At 46.2% G+C, this 21,177-nt stretch overlaps 1 protein-coding gene and 1 long non-coding RNA gene across 2 annotated transcripts in view; both read left to right on the top strand.

Moving 5' to 3' along the window:
• Positions 1 to 21,177, top strand: part of LOC309354399 — a 266,088-nt gene that overhangs the window by 94,699 nt on the left and 150,212 nt on the right. The gene's annotated exons all lie outside the window — the stretch shown is intronic.
• Positions 2,543 to 21,177, top strand: part of MAP3K14 (mitogen-activated protein kinase kinase kinase 14) — a 36,891-nt gene continuing 18,256 nt past the window's right edge. Inside the window, exons 1-6 of the mRNA XM_081883924.1 lie at positions 2,543 to 2,688; positions 11,672 to 11,944; positions 12,736 to 12,805; positions 14,073 to 14,286; positions 14,926 to 15,522; positions 18,833 to 18,970. Coding sequence (XP_081740050.1) covers positions 11,692 to 11,944; positions 12,736 to 12,805; positions 14,073 to 14,286; positions 14,926 to 15,522; positions 18,833 to 18,970 — 1,272 coding nt within the window. The 5' untranslated portion in view covers positions 2,543 to 2,688; positions 11,672 to 11,691. The remainder of the gene's footprint in view (positions 2,689 to 11,671; positions 11,945 to 12,735; positions 12,806 to 14,072; positions 14,287 to 14,925; positions 15,523 to 18,832; positions 18,971 to 21,177) is intronic.

Below are 21,177 nucleotides of genomic sequence, written 5' to 3'. Positions count from 1 at the left end.
CCCAAGAACCTGGCATCTGAGCTCCTCTTACCTTCACAGTTCCTGCTCATTATCACTTATGGGCAACACTTGCCTTGGCAAGTGTATCACCATCAGACTGACAGGCATCCCTCTCTCAGGTTTGCCTGCTTGCAAACCTGCCCATTGTGACATCAGCTGGAAAACAGAGGCCAGGCTGTTGGGTTGTCAGGCAGCTGTATTAATAATAAAGAATAAAGCGGGGTGTCAAAGTGTAGTGGGTTGAGATCATAGTGCATCTTAGGGCCCCCCTCCATCCTTTAGCTGCCCAGAGTGGCTGGGGTAACCTAGCCAGATGGGTGGGGTATAAATAAAAGTATTATTATTATTATTATTATTATTATTATTATTATTATTGTCTTGTAACAGCCAGTGGGCATGTGCGTAAAGTGGGAGCACACTGCTAAGGGCTGAGCTTAGGTCCAGTATACCTGAAGGAGCGTCTCCACCCCCATCATTCTGCCCGGACGCTGAGGTCCAGCGCCGAGGGCCTTCTGGAGATTTCCCTCATTGCGAGAAGCAAAGCTACAGGGAACCAGGCAGAGGGCCTTCTCGGTAGTGGCGCCCACCCTGTGGAACGCCCTTCCAGCAGATGTCAAAGTGATAAACAACTACCTGACATTCAGAAGACATCTTAAGGCAGCCCTGTTCAGGGAAGTTTTTAACGTGTGATATTTTACTGTATTTTTGGTTTTTATAGAAGCTGCCCAGAGTGGCTGGGGAGGCCCAGCCAGATGGGCGGGGTATAATTAATAATAATAATTATTATTATTACTTCATACAGCAGCCCCAGGCTTTCCCGAAATTAGAGTGTATCTGGGGGTGGAAAGGGCAAAACAAGATTAAGATCAGCAGCAGAAATGCTTTCTTACTGCGTGGTAGGAAAGCAAGAAACACACAGCACAGGACACACATGCAAACATGGTCCTTTACCGCAACATTCTGCCTGTCCCCACAATTAGGGCTGCCATTATTGGGATTTCCCAGATGGAATTGACGTTTAGGCGGAATTTCTGAAAGGCGGTGCCTTGTCCTGGATCTTAGACAAGTCAAACCTCAACAACTTCGGGGTGTCCTGGTTTTTACTTTTTGAAATACGGCAACCCTAACAAAGCTGGATAACTGTTAAGGGGGATGGGGGTTACCTGCAGGGTAGGTAGAGAAGAAATGGGGGAAGGGATGTTTGCGGTAGGAGGAGAAACATAAAAGACCCCACTTTCAGAGTTATTTTTAGATTCCTCCTTACAGAACACACCCACACACCATCAAACTACTTAATTATTTCTGAAGCCCTTTTTGTAAAACCGAGGAACTGTTAGTTACTGAAGCTGGGGAGGATTTTTTCGTGGGTGGATGTGGATATTTTAAGAAGATAAACGGGGGGTAGGGAAGAGATGAAGGAAGATAACGGGCTGCAAGTTAAAGCTGCCGGCTCTCCCTCAATGTGCCTCGGAGAGAAAGAGAGAGAAAGCAGGAAGATCTGGGCTGCAGGTTAATGAAAGGACAGCCACTCAGGGTTTACCTGAACGCTCCTGGAAGTCACCCCAGGGTGCCACGGCTCACTGGTTGAAAACCAGTGTAACAGGGTAACGAAGGCGATTGTATTGGAATTACGGTATTAAGGGAACGTTAAGGAGGGAGGGAGGGTGGAATGCTGGAGGTGAGTGAAGATTGGATCAGGCTTTGAATGTTGCAGGTGAGGCAGTTGAGAGCTGTGGGTTCGGGAAGGGACGGTAGTTGATGGAGGGCTGGGCAACTAAACTATTTAGCTTAGGATCAGTAGTAACAGTCGCCATTGTCGCAAAAAGCAGCATATAAGAGAAAGTCAGTTTGAGACCATATGCTTACATGTGCAAGTCATCATACAGTCCTTGCTTGTCATTTTTAACAGATTTACTGTCTTACATAGTCATTTGTGTGTGTATGCTGGGAAAGACTAACATCTTGCCACTCCCGTTCTGAATTCGAGTCACACCCGTCGAGAAAACAATTTATTGAAAAAGATCCAGCCGGATATAACGCTCTCAAGCCATTATTATTTTATTGGGTTTTTTCCTAGGGGGACGCAGACCCCTAAACATTTTGTGAATATTTATACTTTTCTCCATTTATTGTATTCTTCCCGATTTGAACTATAAAATGGTGATTGTCTTGAGTCAAAATGAAACTACCCGTAAACACTGCTTTAGAAAAAACAGCACTTCTTCTTACTACTGTACTGCGTTTTCCCGCAGCCAAAGTAGTTATAGGAAATCACGGGCAGCTCCCGGGAACCAATCAGAAAGAGACAGGAAGAAAGGAGGAAGCGTTATTGGAGGGCCTTGAAAGGGGCGGGAGGAGGAACACGCCCGCGCGGGTGACGTCACCGCCGGCCTTGCCCGCCGCCTGGGCGTGGCTTATCCCTGAAGCCATTTTGTCCCACACCCCCTCCCCTGAGACAGGGAGGTGGACGGGGGAAGGCGCGAAGCAGCGTGGGAGAAAGTGGGCGTGGCTTCGAGGAAATAGCGGCGTCTGATTGGGCGGAGGTGGGATTGCGGGGCGTGGCCGGCTCTGCCCCTCCGCCTTGAGGCGTCCGCTTTTAAGCTTCCTGTCAGTCTGTGCCTGAGGAGGGAAGGAGGCCGGAAGTGCCTGCTGTGGGTCTTGTGTCTTCTCCCCCCAACCCCGCGACAGGTGGGTTTCTGGTTTGTGCCGCACCTTGCTTTTTAAAGGGGTGTGTTTGGGCTTCCTGAAGCTGCTGCTTCTCCCGTGTGCGCGAGGGGGGAGTGCTGCTTCTCACTCCCCCCCAAAAACTTATTTTCTTCTCCCTCTGGTTTGCCCCTCGTCTCTTCAGCCCTCAGCACGGCCCCGCTATTCGCGGCTTAGAGGGGTATGTTCGTGTGTGTGCGTGTGTGTTCTGCGCTCCTCAGCCAAAACTTCCTTCAGACTTCATTTTCCTCCATCCTGTGCGAAAGCAGCGCCGGTGGGGGGCCGAGGCTGATGGGAGTTGTAGTCTCTGAGGAAGGACCGCAGCTCTCTCAAGCTAATCCCCCGCCAGGGGCGGAGTCCTAATTTGCCGCACCTATTGCTTGCCTAGCACGGCCGTTCCTCGTTCCCACCTCCTAAGTGTCTCTGGATGAGAATTTAGAATCTTTTTTTTTTTAAATTTTATTAGTTTTCAATTCCAATAATCCAATAATAGCCTTATTATAGCAATGCCAAATTAGAATACAATTACTAGTACCAATCATTCAGATGCCAAATCATATAATTTCGGTGTCCCCCCTGCATGCTAGAATTGATGGTTTGATGATTTACTTTATTTCTGCATTCCAAAATCTTATTGATTTCAGTTACACTCCCGTCAACATAGAAGTCCCTTATACAACAACTCCAATATTAACAACTTCCATTTGTATGGACACATTAAATGTTTTATAAACCTGCAGGTGAAGCATTCAAGCTATATCCTTGTTCTTCCTGTGTGTCTGTGATGTTTCTTCCTGTCCTTGTAAAATATTATGTCTATCTTTTCCCGGTGTTCTCTATCATGCCTTGGGCTGAGCTAATATCCCAGTGTTGTTGAGAATTTAGAACCATTGACTATTTATAGAGTTGGAAGTGACCCCCGAGGATTGTCTAGTCCCATCCCCTGCAAGGCAGGAGTTTTTCCGCCCAGTGTGGAACTCGAACCCATGGCCCTGAGATTTAGGAGTCTCCTGCTCTGTGATGGAGCTGTCAGCCAAGTTAACAGAATTAAAGTTGGGAGGAAGCTGACAGAATTAAAAGCTGGCAGGCTGTTTTGCTACTTGCTGCCCCCTCTCCCCCATGTGCATATTTTGTATAGATAGATAGGTCTCTTCTCCCTGCACAGCACCTTATTGGGCACTCAAGAGGAGGTGTACAAGGCGCTTTGTAAATAAACCACTAGGTATTATCCTTGCAATATGTAATGACTGCAGTGGGCTTAGACTTGGGTTTACTGGTTTCAGAGACCTAAAGGATGACCCTGGGCCATGTGGGTGCCTCTCAGCCTAACTTCCCTTGCAGGGGTGTATGTGTCCCACTGTGAGAACCTTGGAGGAAGGATGGGATGGAAAAAGGAAAATAAGCTTGAATTCACCTTCCAGCACGTAGCAAGTTATGCCTCCCAGTAAGCCTTGATGAGCACCATGTGAGGAGTTTATTTTCTGTGAACCTTTACTTGCCCTTTCCCAGGATACCTGCACACACCTCATTCGGTTTAACTTACTTAGCCCAAACATAACAGCATAGCCCATATGCCTTCGTCTAGCAGCTCTTTTCATCCGGGATTGATAGGCTTCTTCTTGTCTACAGTAGCTTTCAAATAGCAAGCTAGTAGCCTGCCAGGCTCCACACCAGAAATGTGAGGTCTGATAGTTATCAAGCATTTTACCTTGGCTTTCAGGTTCTTTTAGAAATGTCTAATATAGATTAAATCAAAATTAAAAATAAATGCATTCAAGAAAATTAGGCAAAGTGTAGCAGTTAACAAAGCCACTAAAACAGGGGAGGCAGGCATTGTCAATTGGGCCAAAGACCTATCAAAAGAAAAAAGGTTGTAAGTTTGAGGAGGTAGATGCATCTCTCTCCCTAGGATTTACATTTCTGTTTGCCATTCTTGCCACAGTAGTTTTTGCCCAAAGGCAGCGATGGCAAGGGGAGCCCCAACATTCCCCTCTAGCTTGGAAACTTGGGTGGGTGGGTAGAGAAATCACCCCTTCAATTGCACTGACCTTCAGAGAGCTCAGTGTAGTGATAGAAAAGATGCTTGCTTTACTTTATGTCTACAACCTAGAGAGGAACGTTGGGACTGGCTGCTTTGTCTTGTGGATTATTGGGTTGTTTTTTGTTTCTATTTTTATCATGTATTTTGTGTTCATATTGTGATTTTATGTTGTGAGCTGCCCTGAGATCTACAGGTACAGGGTGGTATACTGCTGTTACTATTACTACTAATAATACAGTGGTACGTTTATGAACTTAATCCATTCTGGAAGTCCGTTCTTAAACTAAAACCATTCTTAAACTGAGGCTCGCTTTCCCTAATGAGACCTGGTGCCCTTCCACCGTTCGGATTCCGTTCTTAGATCGAGGTAAAGTTCTCAAACTGGGATACTACTTATGGTTTTGCGGAGTTCGTAAACCAAATCATTTTTAAACAGGACTGTTCTTAAACTGAGGTACCACTGTAATCCCTTCCCCCAGCACCTAAGGTTTAGAGCTGCAGAAGGGGAATTGTCCTTGACATCGCATGGAGGTGCAGTGTGAGGTCAGGACTGCAATCCTGTACACAGGTACCTAGGTGTGTAAGCCCCATAGAACATAATGCGGCTTTCCGGCAAGCAGGCATAGAAAATTGTGCCGATGGCGAGGGGTGGATCCTAACGATAACAGGTCTTGCCTTTGCTACCAAGGCCAGCAAAAAAATGTACGGACCTTTGAGTTTCATAACTTTGCTGTAGCATAAGGACAGAAGTGCATTTTTGTTCAGGGTGGACAAAACTCTATCAAAGTTAATGCTGAAGTGGTAATATGGTCTGGATAGTGTCTGGTAGAGTTTCAGAGACCACAGAAGGGCTAGGTAGGGTTTCTGTGGTTTGTGGCAGTTATGATGTTTCTGAATAGCAGTTTCTGGAAACCTCAAGCGGGGAGATTGCTCCTGTGCATGTGGGTTTCCCATGGGCATCTGGTTGGCCACTGTGAGAACAGGATGTTGGACTGGATGGGATGGCCCAGAAGCCTCCTCTTATGCTCCTATGGTTGAAGCTTCAGTGGCTTATTATACTTTGTTTTTCTTCCTGTGGGTGTGATGTCCAGTCAGTCTGAGTCTAACAGGTTGATATTCTCTTGGCTTCCAGTTCCATGCATTTCCCCCTACAAATATGTGGCAATGTGCTGTGCAATGAAAAGACATGCCAATCCTCATTTGCATTTAAAAAACAAAACTGTAAATGTAATAGTCTTAAAATATTACTAATAGGAGTTTAAGCTTTCCTGTGTATATTAAAATCCAGCATATACTGTGTCTGCTTGGTGCTTCTCCTTAGCATTACAGGGTGTATTTTGAGAAATTTGGAATATGGTTTAGTCTTGTAAATAAGTCACCAGCTGACATATATCTTCTTTGAAGATGAAAACAAACTAATTTTCTTTCAGTTTACAAACTCTTCCCCACTTGGTTGCTTGGAGACAATTCCTGATCACCCAGGTGATCAATTGTTTACAAACCTAGGGTGTTTACAAACAACAAAGAATCTTGCAGCACCTTAAAGACTTTTATTGCCACATAAGGTTTCATGGGTTCAAGTCCACTGTGTATTAAAGATGAAATTGTAGTTTTTTGGAACACCCTGTGACTGGCTTAAAGCAATCCTCAGTGTTTAAATTGCTGATGCTTGAGATGCAGTTTTGCCAAGATAGACACAAGGTACAAATTGTTTGTATTACTGTACTCTGGAATGAAACATTTTCTCTTAAGGGGGGCGGGGATACAACACACAAGTTTCAAATACCTCATTGGTGATGAATGGACAGCTGCTGCTGTGGTTGCTTGCCAGATGTTTCCTGCCTAATTCTGTCTGAGATGTGTAAAATTAAAAATGCAACACAGGCTGGGAAGCACATAGAGTACTGTATTCCAGAATTGGTGGTTTGCAAATTCAGCTTCCATGTCTTGATTAATAATGCAGCAATGGGATGCTAGCAGCACATGGTCCTTGTAGACTCAGGGCCAAACTATACACTATGTTAAATGTGTGGTTTGGTTTTCTCCTGCAATCAAATAGTTGCCATGATGAGGAACAGCTCTGGGAGGGGCAGCTTTCATTGAGTCTGTGGTGTGATGAGAAAAGACTAACATACCATTTTCCCACGTACCATGGTTGCCAGTGGCGTAGCGTGGGTTGTCAGCACCCAGGGCAAGGCAAGTAATTTGCGCCCCCTAACCCGTGGATTTGCGCCCCGTAACCCTAACCCCCAGATGTTGCGCCCGGTGCGGCCGGGCCCCCCTGCACCCCCCACGCTATGCCACTGATGGTTGCTGTTATTTAAGTAAAAATGAAATGGAGCAACCTCTTTCTTAACAGGACAACCTTTAATCCAGTTAGGGTTAATAGATCAATTTGTTGGTTTTGGTTTATCTGTTTTATCGTTTTTCCAGTTTTAGGTTTGTTCTTTACAATTGCACATCAGTTTTGACCTGGAAAAGGAACCTCCTCACCAAAAAATCGCCATAATTTTGGTGTACATTTCTCCTAACACACAAACGCGCACACTTCTGCAAGCAGTTTCCTTGATATAATGCATTTTTACAACATGCATCCTTGCAATGCACACTTTCCCCTAATACACATAGTCTTGTAATAAATAATAACTGAGGATTAGTTAGAGAACTGCAAGTTCAAAGAAGTGCAAATGCTGAAGGGTGGCTGTGCTTTGATTTGCGTACAGACAACTCCCCATTTGTGCAGGGGCAGCATTTTGGGCATTCACATGATTTGGTGGAGCACACATAAGCCTGCCCCGTTATGCACCCCCCCCTGTTATGCTCTCTTCCAGTTCCAAAACGACCCGTGCATCAGTTGAATGCAAGCAAAATGGTCGCCACCTGTATTTTTTCAGGAAGTGTGGATGCAGTTGTCTAGCATTTTAAATGGAAACCTCTCCGATCTCTGATTCTGGATGTGTTCATCCAGATCACTTTTGTCTGCATTTCTGCCCATCCTTGTCTCTATCTGGATGCTGACATAAGGCAGATTATCCACACCATGGACCGATAGGTTGCCCACCTCTTCATCAGCCTGTTAGCACTTCTAAAGTGCCACAAGTGTTTTATTTCTTTCTTTTGACACATGAATATGTAGCTCAGGCACCTTAGGATTCTTTGTTTGGGTAGGCAGGGGTTACCTTGGGACAAGGAACAATGACTTTCGATTTTGGGTAAAAAGCATCTCGCAGAGAGGAAGCAGCTTTTCTTCCCTGCTGCAGATAAGGTCACCCCCGAAACAGCACCCTATTGTTCGTTGTATCTTCCTGAATAGGTTCAGGAAGGGCAGCTAAATATTATTTTAACAAGGAGGGCCTTTGCTTCCTGTTCTCTTTCAGGAAGATGAGGCTTGAGGCCTTACTAAAATGAAGTGGTGATTTGTGAGGACCTCACCGCTTCCCCCTGCAACTACTGTATATGGCAATCAGATGACTTGGTTTCACTTTTGAGGCCTAACTTCTCCCTTCTCAAAACACAGAAGGGAATCCTTGCACGAAGTGGACTTGGAAACACTTGAGGCAAGCTTCAGCGGAAAAAAGGCCGAGCTTGCTCTCCATTCATACCTGGTAGCTTTGCAACTAGAACGCGGGAGGAGATCCTGCCCAGAGTGCATTATCAGTGTTGGGAAATGGGCCGTGGGCGTTCATTACAGGAACAGAGATGGCAGCAGAAGCAGGCGCTCAGACAGAGGCTGTCACTTGCGGCAAAGCCAAGAAGCAGCCTTGGGAGATAGAAGCCAGAACAATCAAGGTGAGCTGTGACCTTGAAGCAGCAAGTTCAGCAGGGCCAAGGGTGTTGGTCACAGGTGGAAAGGTGCCTAGGTGTGAAGACTTCTTTTTCTGGCAAGCATTTGATACTTTCCCCAATGTGTGGAGCATTTTGTCCCATCATTTTAATCTGAATTTGTTTTTAATCTGCGGATTAAAATTATTTTACTGCTGCTCTTATTTTTAATTTCATTTATATTGTGAACTTCCTTGGGCATTTTTTTGAAGTTAAAAGGCAGGTTTAAAATGGTCTACGAAACAATAACCGTAAGGAGTCTGTGGAAGGGTAAGCGTTGCTGGTCAGGTAAAGGCAAAGGCATGATTGTGGCCGGAGTTTGACTCAGCTTCTCATTTTCTCTGTGGCTTTTGATCCCATAGAGTATCCAGTACCATTTTTGTAAATTTCAAAATCTGAAAATTAAATAAATTTTATAGAGACTAAAAAAAAACAACCACAGCACCTACAACAACAAAAATCTATATGCTACCAGGCCAGGTTCAACGTGCTTGTATTAATTTGCAAGGCCCTTAACAATTTGGGTTCAGGATACTGCAAGGACTGCCCAATCTCTTATATCCCTGCCCAATCACTGATGTTTTTTGGGGTGGTCCCCCACGGCTTGGATGCAGGGCTTGTATCCCCCAGGAGCTGTGAGTTTAGTATTGAGGGCATAGTTTTATGGAACTCCCTTCCAGTTGAAGTCAGACACTCCCCCCTCCCTACCCAACATCCATCAGGCATTTTAATAGAGATTTTATAGTTTTAACTTCCTCCTTTTTTTGCATTGCGTTTTTATAAACCATTTATTAACCATGGGAGTTAAGGGATATATAAACTGTTTAAATCAGAATAAACAATACGGGACTAAACCGCTCCCCCAATAACAGCTTTGTAGCCAAAATAGGGCCAGTGAAAAAACAGAGGTATCTTCCTTGTTTGAGGGAACCCCAAGGTTTGCAGAAGTGCATTAAAAGAAGAAGAAAAAAACTGCCTAAAGAGGACAGACTTCCTAAAAACAGAAAAAAGGCTGTACTGTGTATGTGGTCAGAAAGGAGCACTGAGAAAGTGTGTGTGCAGCCCTTCATTGGGCCTCTGCCACACCCTCCCCAGCCAGCCGGCACCACCTCTGCCTGTCTGGAAACCTGCCTGTGCCGGGAAGTGGTGGGAGACAGGGGTGCCCAGCCTGGGCAAGGCTTGCAAGCTGGAGACAGGACACCGTCTCTTGCAAGACCCACTCCAGTTGGGTGCAGTGTCCGGAGGTTCCCCCATTCTGCTTCTGGCTCATCAGAAGCACAGGGAAGTGCCCTTTGCTAGTGTGAAGCTCAAAGGAGAGGCGGAAAACTGGCCGGCACCCTGCCACGAAAGAGCCTTGCGAAACAGGGAAAGGATTCTCTGTTGTCAAGAGGCTGGGTGTCGGATTGTGGTTCAAAGAGCAGTGTGCCCCGCAGTTCCTTTCCCTGTCACAGAGAGTCTGCTCGCTTAGTCCAAAGCTCAGAGCTGTATGCAATTGAAAGATACCAAATATGGAATATAAAAAAACCTTAATGTTATCTCTGCACTGAAACACTGCATGCAAGACATAGCTCAAAATGCCCATCAGTATTTGGTGACAAGCCTCACTTTCCCCCTCGTTTGCAGGGAAGATGACCCATCACTGATGCCCAGTCACAGGTGCATTAAAATCCTTGTTTTATTTCTCCATTATATTCTCATGTTTGCACTGTGGGGGGGGGTCCTGGAGGGGTCTGAAAGGAACCAAACATATGGCACACTGTGTGAGCTTTCCAATTTAGTTGATAGGTCTAAATTGGTTCAAACAGTGAATGTTGAAGGACAGAAAGGGGGTGGGGGTGGGGAGAGAGATGGAAGGTCAGGTTGAGAGCATTTGAGTCATGAGGTATGAGGGCATCATTTGAGAAGATGGAAGACCGGGGGTGGGAGGGTGGAGACAACTGGCCTCCCTAAAAATGCATGCCCTGAAAGCGAAGTTTGGAGGAGGAATGTGCCACGAGATTTTTAAAAGCTCCTCCTCACATGCTATAGGAGAACTGTCCCCACTTCCCTGAATGCCTTTCCCGGTTTCTTATTCCCCAGAGTGTTCCCCTACCCACCCGCCCACGCTAAATAGCAATATAATGCTCTCAGTCAGGACTGGCAACCAGCCCAGACCTGAACATTTTAATGTGATGCAACACAGCAAGGAAAATGGAGGTGGGGGAAGGAAAGGGAGAATGTGTCTATCTATCCTTCCCTCTCACCACCCAGAAAAGGAAGGGACAGTCGCCTTGTATCCACTGCCCAAAATATCCTGTTCAACAGGAATCGCCAATCCCGTGCCCACGGGCACCATAGAGCCCATGAAAGCCTTCTTTGCTGCCCCCAGCATGTACCATAACCCTCAGTTTCCCCATTTTGTTTTTAAGCAAGTGCCTAGCATTTGCAGGGAAGTTTTTAATGTTTGAGGTTCTATTGTGTGTTTAATACTTCGTTGGGAGCCTTCCAGAGTGGCTGGGGCAGCCCAGTCAGATGTGTGGCATATAATGAATAAAGATGAAATAGTAGTATTGGTAGTTAGAACCTGAGATACGAGGCAAAACATACAGGCATGATCCTTCTCAATTTTTTTTTGTGAGAAATCAGCCTATTCCACCCTTTCTGTGTTTTACTTCCCCTGACACTCCTCCCCCCCCCCCCCCAGTTTCCTGCAGGCACCCATCATATGTGAGATGCACTTGAGAGAGATATGTATTTATAGCTGGTGTGTGTTGGGGGGGGGGAGAGATAGGAATGTGTGGCCTGTGTGCATGTGTGGTTTGCCTGAGAGGGACATGTGAATTATGAGCAAGTAAGAGAGATATGTGTGTCATGGGTCCACCTTGCGTATTTCCCCCGCTAGTGAATGCTCCCTGTTATCAGACATCATCAGTGTGTTTGTGAGAGGGAAGGAGAACTCAATAGTGTGTGGTCTCCACATTCTGGACCATGTGCTGAGATTCCTGCATTTAGGGGGTTGCCCTAGATGTTCTCAAGGTTCCCTTCTTACCCCACAGTACTATGGTTCTATGAAGAGAGGGCATCTGTTCTAATGGCTTGTTCTTTTTTGTGGGATTTATCTTCCAGCCTTCTAGCAAAAGGAGGAGATGGCCATAATGGAAATAGCTTGCCAAGATGCTCCAGTTATCGTTGGGCACCCAAAGGAGCTTCCTACGGATAAGGGACCGAAGGAGGTGGTGACTGAGAAAAAGAGCAGCGTTTGCGAAGTAGAGGATCCAGAGAAAAATGTCTTCCAGGGACCGTGGAAGATTCTGAGCGACGTGATTGCCAAAGGAACTGCCAAGGAAGACAGTGGGAAAGGGAGCTTAGCCTCAATCTCCATCATTGCCCAGGCAGAATGTAAGTGGGGAGCTGCAACGCTGAGCGGATGGGGGGCTAAAATTGGATTGTGGCTGGGGGTGAAGCTGTAGCTGTAGCTTTCTGCATCAAAGCCCTCTAGCAGACTTGCAACCCCATCAGCCCAACTAATGGGAAACTTGTTCAGCCGACATACCCCATGCTTGCTGTTGCTTCACTCACCATCCATAGAAGGAGGATCCCAACTGCTGAGGTATAAGGTGCTGGTATGTCAGAATAACATTTTATACAGTAGTAAATAGAAGAAACCAAACAGATGTAACTCTTCTGGGGCTCAGATTCTGGGAAATACAAGCGGTTTAGTTAGAATACCGTAGGAAAGATCAACAATTATGAGGCACAAGAGAAATTGAAGTGTTAAAACAGGGCTACTTTATCCATGCCCAGGAGCCTTTTTTCCACTGAGTTGTCCTCTCCTATGCTGTATTGTAAATTGCTCCTGAAACACACTCCAAATTTTGAAGCCACTTGCGAAGCAGTTAGCATGTCCCTCCCCGCCAGACACAAATCCTAAACTCCCATGGACATTGAGACCAAATATGCAGTTATTTGGATTTTGGCTTGCATATTTTTTCATCCAGATTTGTGATTCCTCCCCACATCTCCCCAAACAGAATACTCACGGTCCCACTTGGTGATCTCGTGGCTCTTTTGGGAGTTAAGTTTTGACATCCTCCTTCGCTACAGCAAAGCTGATTTCCAGAAGATGGTATGACTCTGGCATTTCCTGCCTCACCCTGGCTTGTATTGGCCTTGTTTGCTTTCCCCTCCAGGTGAGATCAGCCAGGAGTTCAGCCCTACATATTCTGAGAGGCCTTTTCTTGCTGACACCAAACGATTCAGGTAAGGTCTCCCCTATAACACACAGTGTGCAGAAAGAGCCACAAATCTCAATTGCATTGCAGGGTGGGAACTTTGATTCTAGAATGCATCTTCTACTCCATCTTAACCCTGTATCCTGGGAACAGGATTTGCTTTGAATACCCAATATTCACCATGGAGTTTAAAATATATGAGGCCTAGTTCTCATGTAATGCTGAGACAAACAATGCCTTGGTGTGTTTTATGCAGGCTTGCATGGAGAACATGGCTCCTTTGCTCCTGCCATCATTTTTGCTGCACCATGATGAACTTAACCATGGCTTGGCTTAGTGTGTCCTTTGAACCTGGCCTTGTGGCTCAGCTCTCTCTAATCACAATCTGTAACCAAGGTTTGCTCCCAGACGACATGCCAAGCCCAAGCTGTGGCTTAGCTGAGCACAGCAGGTCACAGTACCTGGGGAATCACACACTAAGCTGTGGTTTGGAATAGTGTGAGGTATGAACGAGGCCTAAGCCAATGACTTTAAATGCTTTAAGTAATAGAAAGGATGGGAAGCTGCAGAGTGAGGAAACATCCAAGTTATTGTGTATTATTTTGTACCTGAGTTCTGATAAAAGCACAAAGTACATGGGGTTGAGCTGAACACTCATCCGTGTGTGTGTAAGAGATAATTGCATATTGGTACAAAGGGTAAAATATCTCCTACCAAAAAAATCATTTTTTGTCGCTTTTCCATAGTTGTTGATGGCTGTTGTGAAGCCACTGTCTCCCTCCCACTGCCCCTTCCCCCTGCTTTTTAGGGCTGCTTCTCCTTCCCAGAATGACCCTAGCCAATCAGAGATCACATGGTAAACATGACTACATCTCTGAGGTCAAACAAGGCCAATTCAGAATAAGGGCAATTCTTTCAGCATTGCAGCCCCCTCACTCACAATAGACTAACACCTTTAACCCCCAAAACATTGTTGAATAGAGATGTATTTTGTACTTTGACTGTACAAAATATACATTTTAAGAAATGGACTTAGGTCGCATAAATTAAAATTAGTGTTTGTTGCACTATTTTTGTTTGTTTGTTAATGCAGTGTCTCGTATAATCCATTGCCAGGCGTTGTGCAAAATGGAATTCCATTTTGTGGCCGAGAAGCTTCGTTGTTCTTAGGATCTAGAGGTTCTTCTAACTTCTCCTTTTATACTTCTTAGTTTTCAATTCAGCTAGAGAAGGTCATGTTCCGTCGCTGCTGCTTTTAAACTAAAATTCCTTTGCAATACCCTTCTCTGTGCCAGCCGGTCTTGTAGCCTCGATCAGATCCCCAACAATGTGGCCTACGCAACTGAGGGCAAAATCGCCCCAGCCTACAGGAAAGCTATGCATCGTGGCAAGTCCCGTAAGAAACGGCGAAAGAAAAGATCCCATCTTCTGACACACAAGGAGTCGGCCTCCCCACCTCACAAGCCAAGAACCCCAGAGCAGGAGAGCTGCACGCCAATTCCAGTGCAGGTAAGGCCTTTTCTATGTTTTCTTCAATCATGCACAGGTATAGGACTTTCTTGACGCAGGTGGCGCTGTGGCTTAAACCACAGAGCCTAGGACTTGCCGATCAGAAGGTCGGCGGTTTGAATCCCCGCGACGGGGTGAGCTCCCGTTGCTCGGTCCCTGCTCCTGCCAACCTAGCAGTTTGAAAGCACACCAGTGCAAGTAGATAAATAGGTACCGCTGCAGTGGGAAGGTAAACGGCGTTTCCATGCGCTGCTCTGGTTTCGCCAGAAGTGGCTTAGTCATGCTGGCCGCATGACCCGGAAGCTGTACGCCGGCTCCCTTGGCCAATAAAGCGACATGAGCACTGCAACCCCAGAGTCGGTCACGACTGGACCTAATGGTCAGGGGTCCCTTTACCTTTACCTATAGGACTTTCTTGGGAGTAAGAACAAGCGAAATCCCAGGCAACTGGTTTGCCGATACCTTCCGAAACCCGGAATCTGGCCCCAAAGAATTTTGAAATGCATTTTTGGCCTGGCACCTAAACATTTGAAATAATTTCTTCCCCAGGCCCTGTCAGTGAGACTTGTATTTTGGGAGCGGCCCCTACTGAGAGAATCATTCCCTGCTTGATGTAACTCTTTCCCCCTTTACTTCCAGGAGGATGACTCTCCCTCGGACACCCTCTTCAGTAGCGCTTCCTGGCTTTCAAAGTCATGCAAGGATTTGGGCTGCGATCTCAGCCCCTTGGAGAAACCCAAACAAGCCCTACCTGCTGGCAAGTTGGACTTGCTGAAGAATCGAGGAAAGCTAGAATTACACAAGCTGATCAGCCCTGCTCAGTGCCTGAGCCATGTCTGGAAGGCCCACACGCAAGACATTTTTACCCCTCAGTCAGAGACTCCACACCCTTTCCCTTATCGGAAGTTCCCCCTTGATTTCTGTGGCTACAGTGACCTCTTTCCTCCCTTGAAACTCAACCCTCTGAGGACCCATCTCTTTGATGACCTTTCCTGTGTGGATGGTGAGCAACGCCTCTCAGGCCTGAGCTTGGAGCGGAGCTTCTCCAAATGTAGCCACCAGCCTGCAGAAAGCATCTCAGACAAGCTGTCCATGGAAGAATTTCTGGTGGATGCCTTGAAGGGAAGCGTAATCCTCGGAGAACCAAGAAACTTAGCTTGTTTAGCCAAGACCTGGAAAGGAGGTGGATTGAGTCCAAAGGGGATGGATGGAAATGAAGGGGTGCTGCTTATAGAGGTGAGCCTTCGCAAAAGATGAAGCTAGGGGTGACAATGGCATCTTCCTCAGGGTAGATTTCATGTTCTGGGAAGTAAGGGACCAGAGCCGCCCATCACCTGGGGCCTTGTTTAAACTTCAGAACCAGAGTTTGGGTGCTATTTGGGTGGCTGGGGAGGCCCGGCCAGATGGCAGGGGTATAAGTAATAAATTATTATTATTATCATTATCATTATTATTTATTATTATTATTCAGCACTGGTCCTGCTCACAGTAGACCCATTCGGGTTAATGGCCATGACTAACTTGGGCTGATTAATTTCATTGGGCCTACCCTGAGGAGGACTAATACACTTTTGGAAATATTTTGTGTTACAGCCTCCTTGGAATGTATCACTCGAGGCTGCAAGTGAGGGCTTGCTTGCTTCAGGGCTCCCTTGTATGGGGGACATCACAAAAACAAACCCAGCGTGGCAAACTGTCAGGCCTAAGAGGGGGAAAATGAGGCTACTGCCTTTTGTCCTGTAGTGCTAGATTACCACATGCAGGGAGGTTTTGATGAGTGGTAATTTCCTCACATGCTGTTTCAAGTGGGATAGCTTAGAAAGGGCTCTAGTACGTGATAGATATTTTTCAGTAGACGAGACTTCTTTTTAATGTGATTTTAAAGCTCTTCACTGAGATAGGAGTTAAGTGAGGAGGATGAGGACTTTGCTTTCAAGAGTACTCCACCCTTTAGCTGTTTGGTTCATGTGTGAACGCTGTCAGAGTAGGTGACTCTTCTGGCAGCTCTGAAGAAAATAACTGTTTGCTGTCTAGAAAAGCAGAGGGAAAGGACTGTGGGGGTATCACTGCATGCGCCTGATCTTACTTGTTAGGGGTAAAAGTGGATAAATACTCCAATGGGAACAGTAGGAGATGCGCACTCTTGAAGGACCCCTGCAGAAGTTGACAATGGGGATGAAGGATGTATTTTGGGATCAGCCGGGGGGGGGGGGACACCTATTGCTCACAGATAATTAAGTAAAAACTGAAGTGTGTAAGGCACAAAAGGGCTAGAGAGGAAGCCTGGATGTGAGAGGTTTGCCTGTACCCCCTGTCCAATCCGTGCTTCAGGGGAGATGCTCAGGCAAGGACCATCAACCACACATGGGCAGAGACCGGAAGTGTTCTGATGTCCTGCATGCATGATGTAGGATTGGGGAAGAGCTGCCACTTTGGGTGACCCATCTAACATGGGTTTGCCCACACAAGAGAATGTTTCCTATGAGGGGAAATCGAAGCATTTGAGGCTTTATAGATTAAAGAAGAAAAGGAAAAGGAAAAAAAGATAGCTGAATTCAGAGAGTGATACAAGAGTTTGGAATTGTGACTGGTGTGGAGAGAGAACTTTGTTTGGCCCTCGGTAATAACAATGCACCCCTGAGTTGCTCAGTGAAATTGGTTGGTGCTAGATTCGGGATGGATGAAATGAAGTATTTCTTCACGGTACACACAGCGGGCTTCTAGAATTCATTAATGCATGATGTGGAGACGGCCACTTGGTTAAATAGTTTTCAAAAGAATTAGACTAATTCACAGCTGTGTGGTTTTAGGATTTAAACAATGTAGTGTACGCCTGAATAACACTTCCTAATGGGAATATCACGGGATGGCATTGCCTCTGGGCTTGTTTGTAGGGTTCCCAAGATTACCTGGCTGCTGGAAGCTGGATGATGCCCTAGATTGACCTTTTGGTCTTACCTAGTCATGCAATATTCTTTATGTGCTTTAAAGCACTTTTAATTTTTAAAGGAAAGTTAGTGGGAACAGTTACTAAGAAAAGTTATGAAATTTTTCCATGTGTGTGTGGGGTGGTGGTAGTATAAACTGCAGGAATCTGTCATTGCAAACAATTTGAGCAAGATCTTTTATCGTAGCTAGAAGGGAGCTGGATATTTATTTTCCCCCAGTTGAAGGTGTGGTCTCTGCTTCATTTTTTGAAGACCTGTGTTGCTTTCTGAAAGGTACGGTTCTGCTGGGTATGTCTCCAGCGACTGAACTAGAAGGTCTTTGGTCTTTAGCAGTGCAGATTCTGTGCATTTGTCCTCCACAAACCAGCCCAAAGGGGACTTGCTCCTCTGGTTTATTTCATACGTATAAAATCAGTGTTCAACAAAATCACAGAGTTGGAAGGGATGTTGAGGATCATCTTGTCCAGCGGTTTTCAACCTGTGGGTCCCCAGATGTTGTTGGACTACAACTCTCATCATCCCTCAGCTCTGGCCTTGCTAGTTAGGGGTGATGGGAGTTGTAGTTAAACAACATCTGGGGACCCACAGGTTGAGAAAGGCTGATTCTAGTCCAACCCCCTGCAAGGCAGGAATACGCAGCTGTCCCATATGGGGATCGAACCTGCAACCTTGGCATTATCAGCACCACGCTCCAACCAGTTGAGCTATGGGGGCAGGAAAGTGATCACATGGCGTGAATACACAGCATTGGAACAATCCTTCTCCTGCACTCGATGGGTAAGCTTAGGGACAGATAGCAGACATCACAAAATACTTTGGAAGCAGGGCTCCTCAAGAGTGGTTTTAAGGTATTGCATTTTGCGGGGGGGGGGGGTGTTGACAGTGAGTCTCAAGAAGGGTGTGATGAGCCACACTGGTGTGGCAGGAGAGAACGGCAGGTGTGGCAGGAAGATTCAGGGACAACCAGAAACAGTATCCACAGCTTTCTTTGAGAGCATTGGCTATTCTACCGTTCTCCATAACATATTGGTGTGAACAGGGATTTTCAACTCATCAGAAAAAAAGAAACGCTTATTTGTGTTGGTGAGGAGATGAGAGTTTGTCTCAGATAAGACCTAACATAAATCAGATTAGCCAGCAAAAGCAAGCTTAAACCTCTCACTGAGCCTGTATGTAAGAGGCTTGTTTATAATTACATTTTTGGAATGACCCATAGGCTTAGGTAGCTGCATAAAAGATGTCCCATTATCATATTATAAAGTAGCTGTGTTCTGTGCTGTAGATCAAGCACTGCTTGGAGTTGTTTCTTTTGGTTTTCCAATATATTTCTTGTCAATGGAAAAGTTGGTGTGGCACGAGAAATTTTTTATCCTGAAAGTGTGGCCTGGAAAAAAAAGTTTGAGAACCACTGCTCCAGAACTTCTGGTGGAAAAGGGAAAACCTGTAGATGTGTGGCCAGTTTCTTGGGTTAAATGACTTTAGCTAAACAGGCTGGCTCGGAAGTGCCTATGTCCCGGTACCCCTGTCACTGCCGTTGGCAGTTCTTCCCCCTTTCCTTGACCCCTGTTCCTTATCATACTGCTCTTGCCATCCCTCAGAAACTGAAAGCCGTGGATTATGAGTATCGCGAAGGCGTCCACTGGACCAAATGTCCAGGCTTGCTTGGCACAGGATCTTTTGGTGAAGTGTACAAAATGGAGGACAAGCAGACGGGCTTTCAGTGTGCTGCCAAAAAGGTATGCAAATGCCCCGAACCCAGTTCTGCCCGAGGCAAGGGAAAGCGAAATCAAAAGGGGAACTGAAAGCTCCTTCCCTTTCTGTCGGAGCTGCTGAGGGCTGGGGCTGGAGCAGTCGCTTTGCTGCAACTTGTTTGTGGCTGATCTCAAGGTCAAGGCGGAAGGCGTTGCCCTGGAGACACCGGGCGGTGGAATCTCCTGCCCTGCGTGGGTGTTGGATGCAAGCTATGTGGGGAGGGCTGCTCTTGCACAAAGTCCAAACTGATAGCCTTGATTTCTCTTGAGTGCAACTGGTGGCAGAGACAATATTTTAAAAGACAGAAGTGCAGCAGCAGAGAATTCTCCCCCCCACCCGATAAGTTTGCTTTTTCGGTTTTGCATATTAAAATTTACATTCTTACCTTACATAGACTGGGATTCCCACAAATCCCTGGACCTCCCTCCTCCCCTCCATGGGTCCCATTATTGAACCTTTTCTGCTGCATCTTTTTAAAAATAAGCATCCCAATTTATATATCATCCATAGTTCTCATTACATTACAAGTGTTATTGCAATCGCACTAATGACTTTAACTGTTTACAGTGCTCTCCAAGGTAAGTTAAAAGTTCCCCCCATTCTTTATTAAAGTTTTGGTCTTCCTGATTTCTGATTTTTCCGGTCATTTTTGCCATTTCGGCACAGTCCATCAACTTAGTCTGCCATTCTTCTCCGATAGGGACTTTATCTTCTTTCCATCTCTGGGCTAGTAACATCCGCGCAGCTATCGTCGCATCCATAAACAGTCTTTTCTGTTTTTAGAGAATTCTTTAATTTGACGATTGAAGCTGTAATTTTCCTGCACAGTGTTCACAGAATAATAGAAGAATCCTGCCATAGATGTCTCTGGGTGGGCTCGAACTGCCAACCTTTTAGTTAGCAGCCAGACGCACTGACCCATTGGGTTGCAGGCAGGGCAGTGGTGGTGATTTGTAGGGGAATTCTCCCAGCAATTTGATTGTACGGCCCTCATATGATACTGGTGTAGCTTAGCCGACCTATTTGTCTCCTGTCCTTTCCACAATGCACGTGCTTCTCGGGTGATCTCCCATGCAGATACTCTCCAGACCCCAGGCTGTTCAGCTCCAGCCACAGAAGTGCTTCGTTCATCTTCTCATTGTGATCACTGCTGTTAACAGTGATCCAGAGAAGCCCGGCCGGGGAGCTCGGGTGACAGAGCTGTATTTCCCTGCTGTGCCTATATTTGGAGGCACTTCCAGTAGGCTGAAGTCTCCAATTATGTGCCTCCTCCTTACTCGATATATCCCTCCCCATGCTGAACTCTCCTCCTCCTCCTTCCCCGCAGTCTCATGTTCTGATCTAAACCCACTTCGGCTATCGTTTAGCAGCCAAACACGCCAGTGACTCATATTTTCCTCCTTATCTTCAGCAAGCTCTGCGCTTGGCCAGATGATACACCATCTGCTTTCTTTTTAGCTCTACTCTTGGCCTTAGCTGCAATTGCTTAAAAAAACCCACACACAACCAGGCTGCATTTTGAACGCTTGTGTTGAAGGGAAAAAAGTAACCCGATACTGCCTCAACATGTGCCATGAGACTCCCCTGTAGATTCCTCCTTGCTTGCCATTTTTGTGGCTCAGAGAGTTTATTATTTGCTACGTCCCTGCAACAACAGTCTGGTGGGCTGGGGCACATCAGTCAGTGGACTTTAGCTCTGCCGCCGCCACGGCCACCCTGCGCTCTCATGGTCAATGCTCACAGCCCTTTCTTTCCCTGGGCTCTCTTTATGGACGTGGGTGGTGCTGTGGTCTAAACCACTGAGCCTCTTGGGCTTGACAATCAGAAGGTTGACAGTTCAAATCCCTGCGATGGGGTGAGCTCCCGTTGCTCGGTCCCAGCTCCTGCCAACCTAGCATTTTGAAAGCATGGCAGTGCAAGTAGATAAATAGGTACCACTGCGTCAGGAAGGTAAATGGCGTTTCCGTGTGCTCTAAACCAGAAGTGGTTTAGTCATGTTGGCCATATGACCCGGAAAGCTGTCTGTGGACAAAGGCCAGTTCCCTCGGCCTGAAAGCGAGATGAGCACCGCAACCCCATAGTCACCTTTGACTGGACTTAACTATCCATGGACCTTTACCTTTACCTTAACCATTACCTTTGCCTTATGGTTTTCATGAACCCCTCTGTCATCTCAGCTCCTCCTTTCCCT

This window comes from Podarcis melisellensis (genome assembly GCF_964234715.1).
Source record: "Podarcis melisellensis genome assembly, chromosome: 13".
In the NCBI taxonomy this organism is placed as follows: domain Eukaryota; kingdom Metazoa; phylum Chordata; class Lepidosauria; order Squamata; family Lacertidae; genus Podarcis; species Podarcis melisellensis.
Note: the sequence above shows the minus strand (reverse complement) of the source record. Positions and strands in the feature narration are given on the sequence as shown.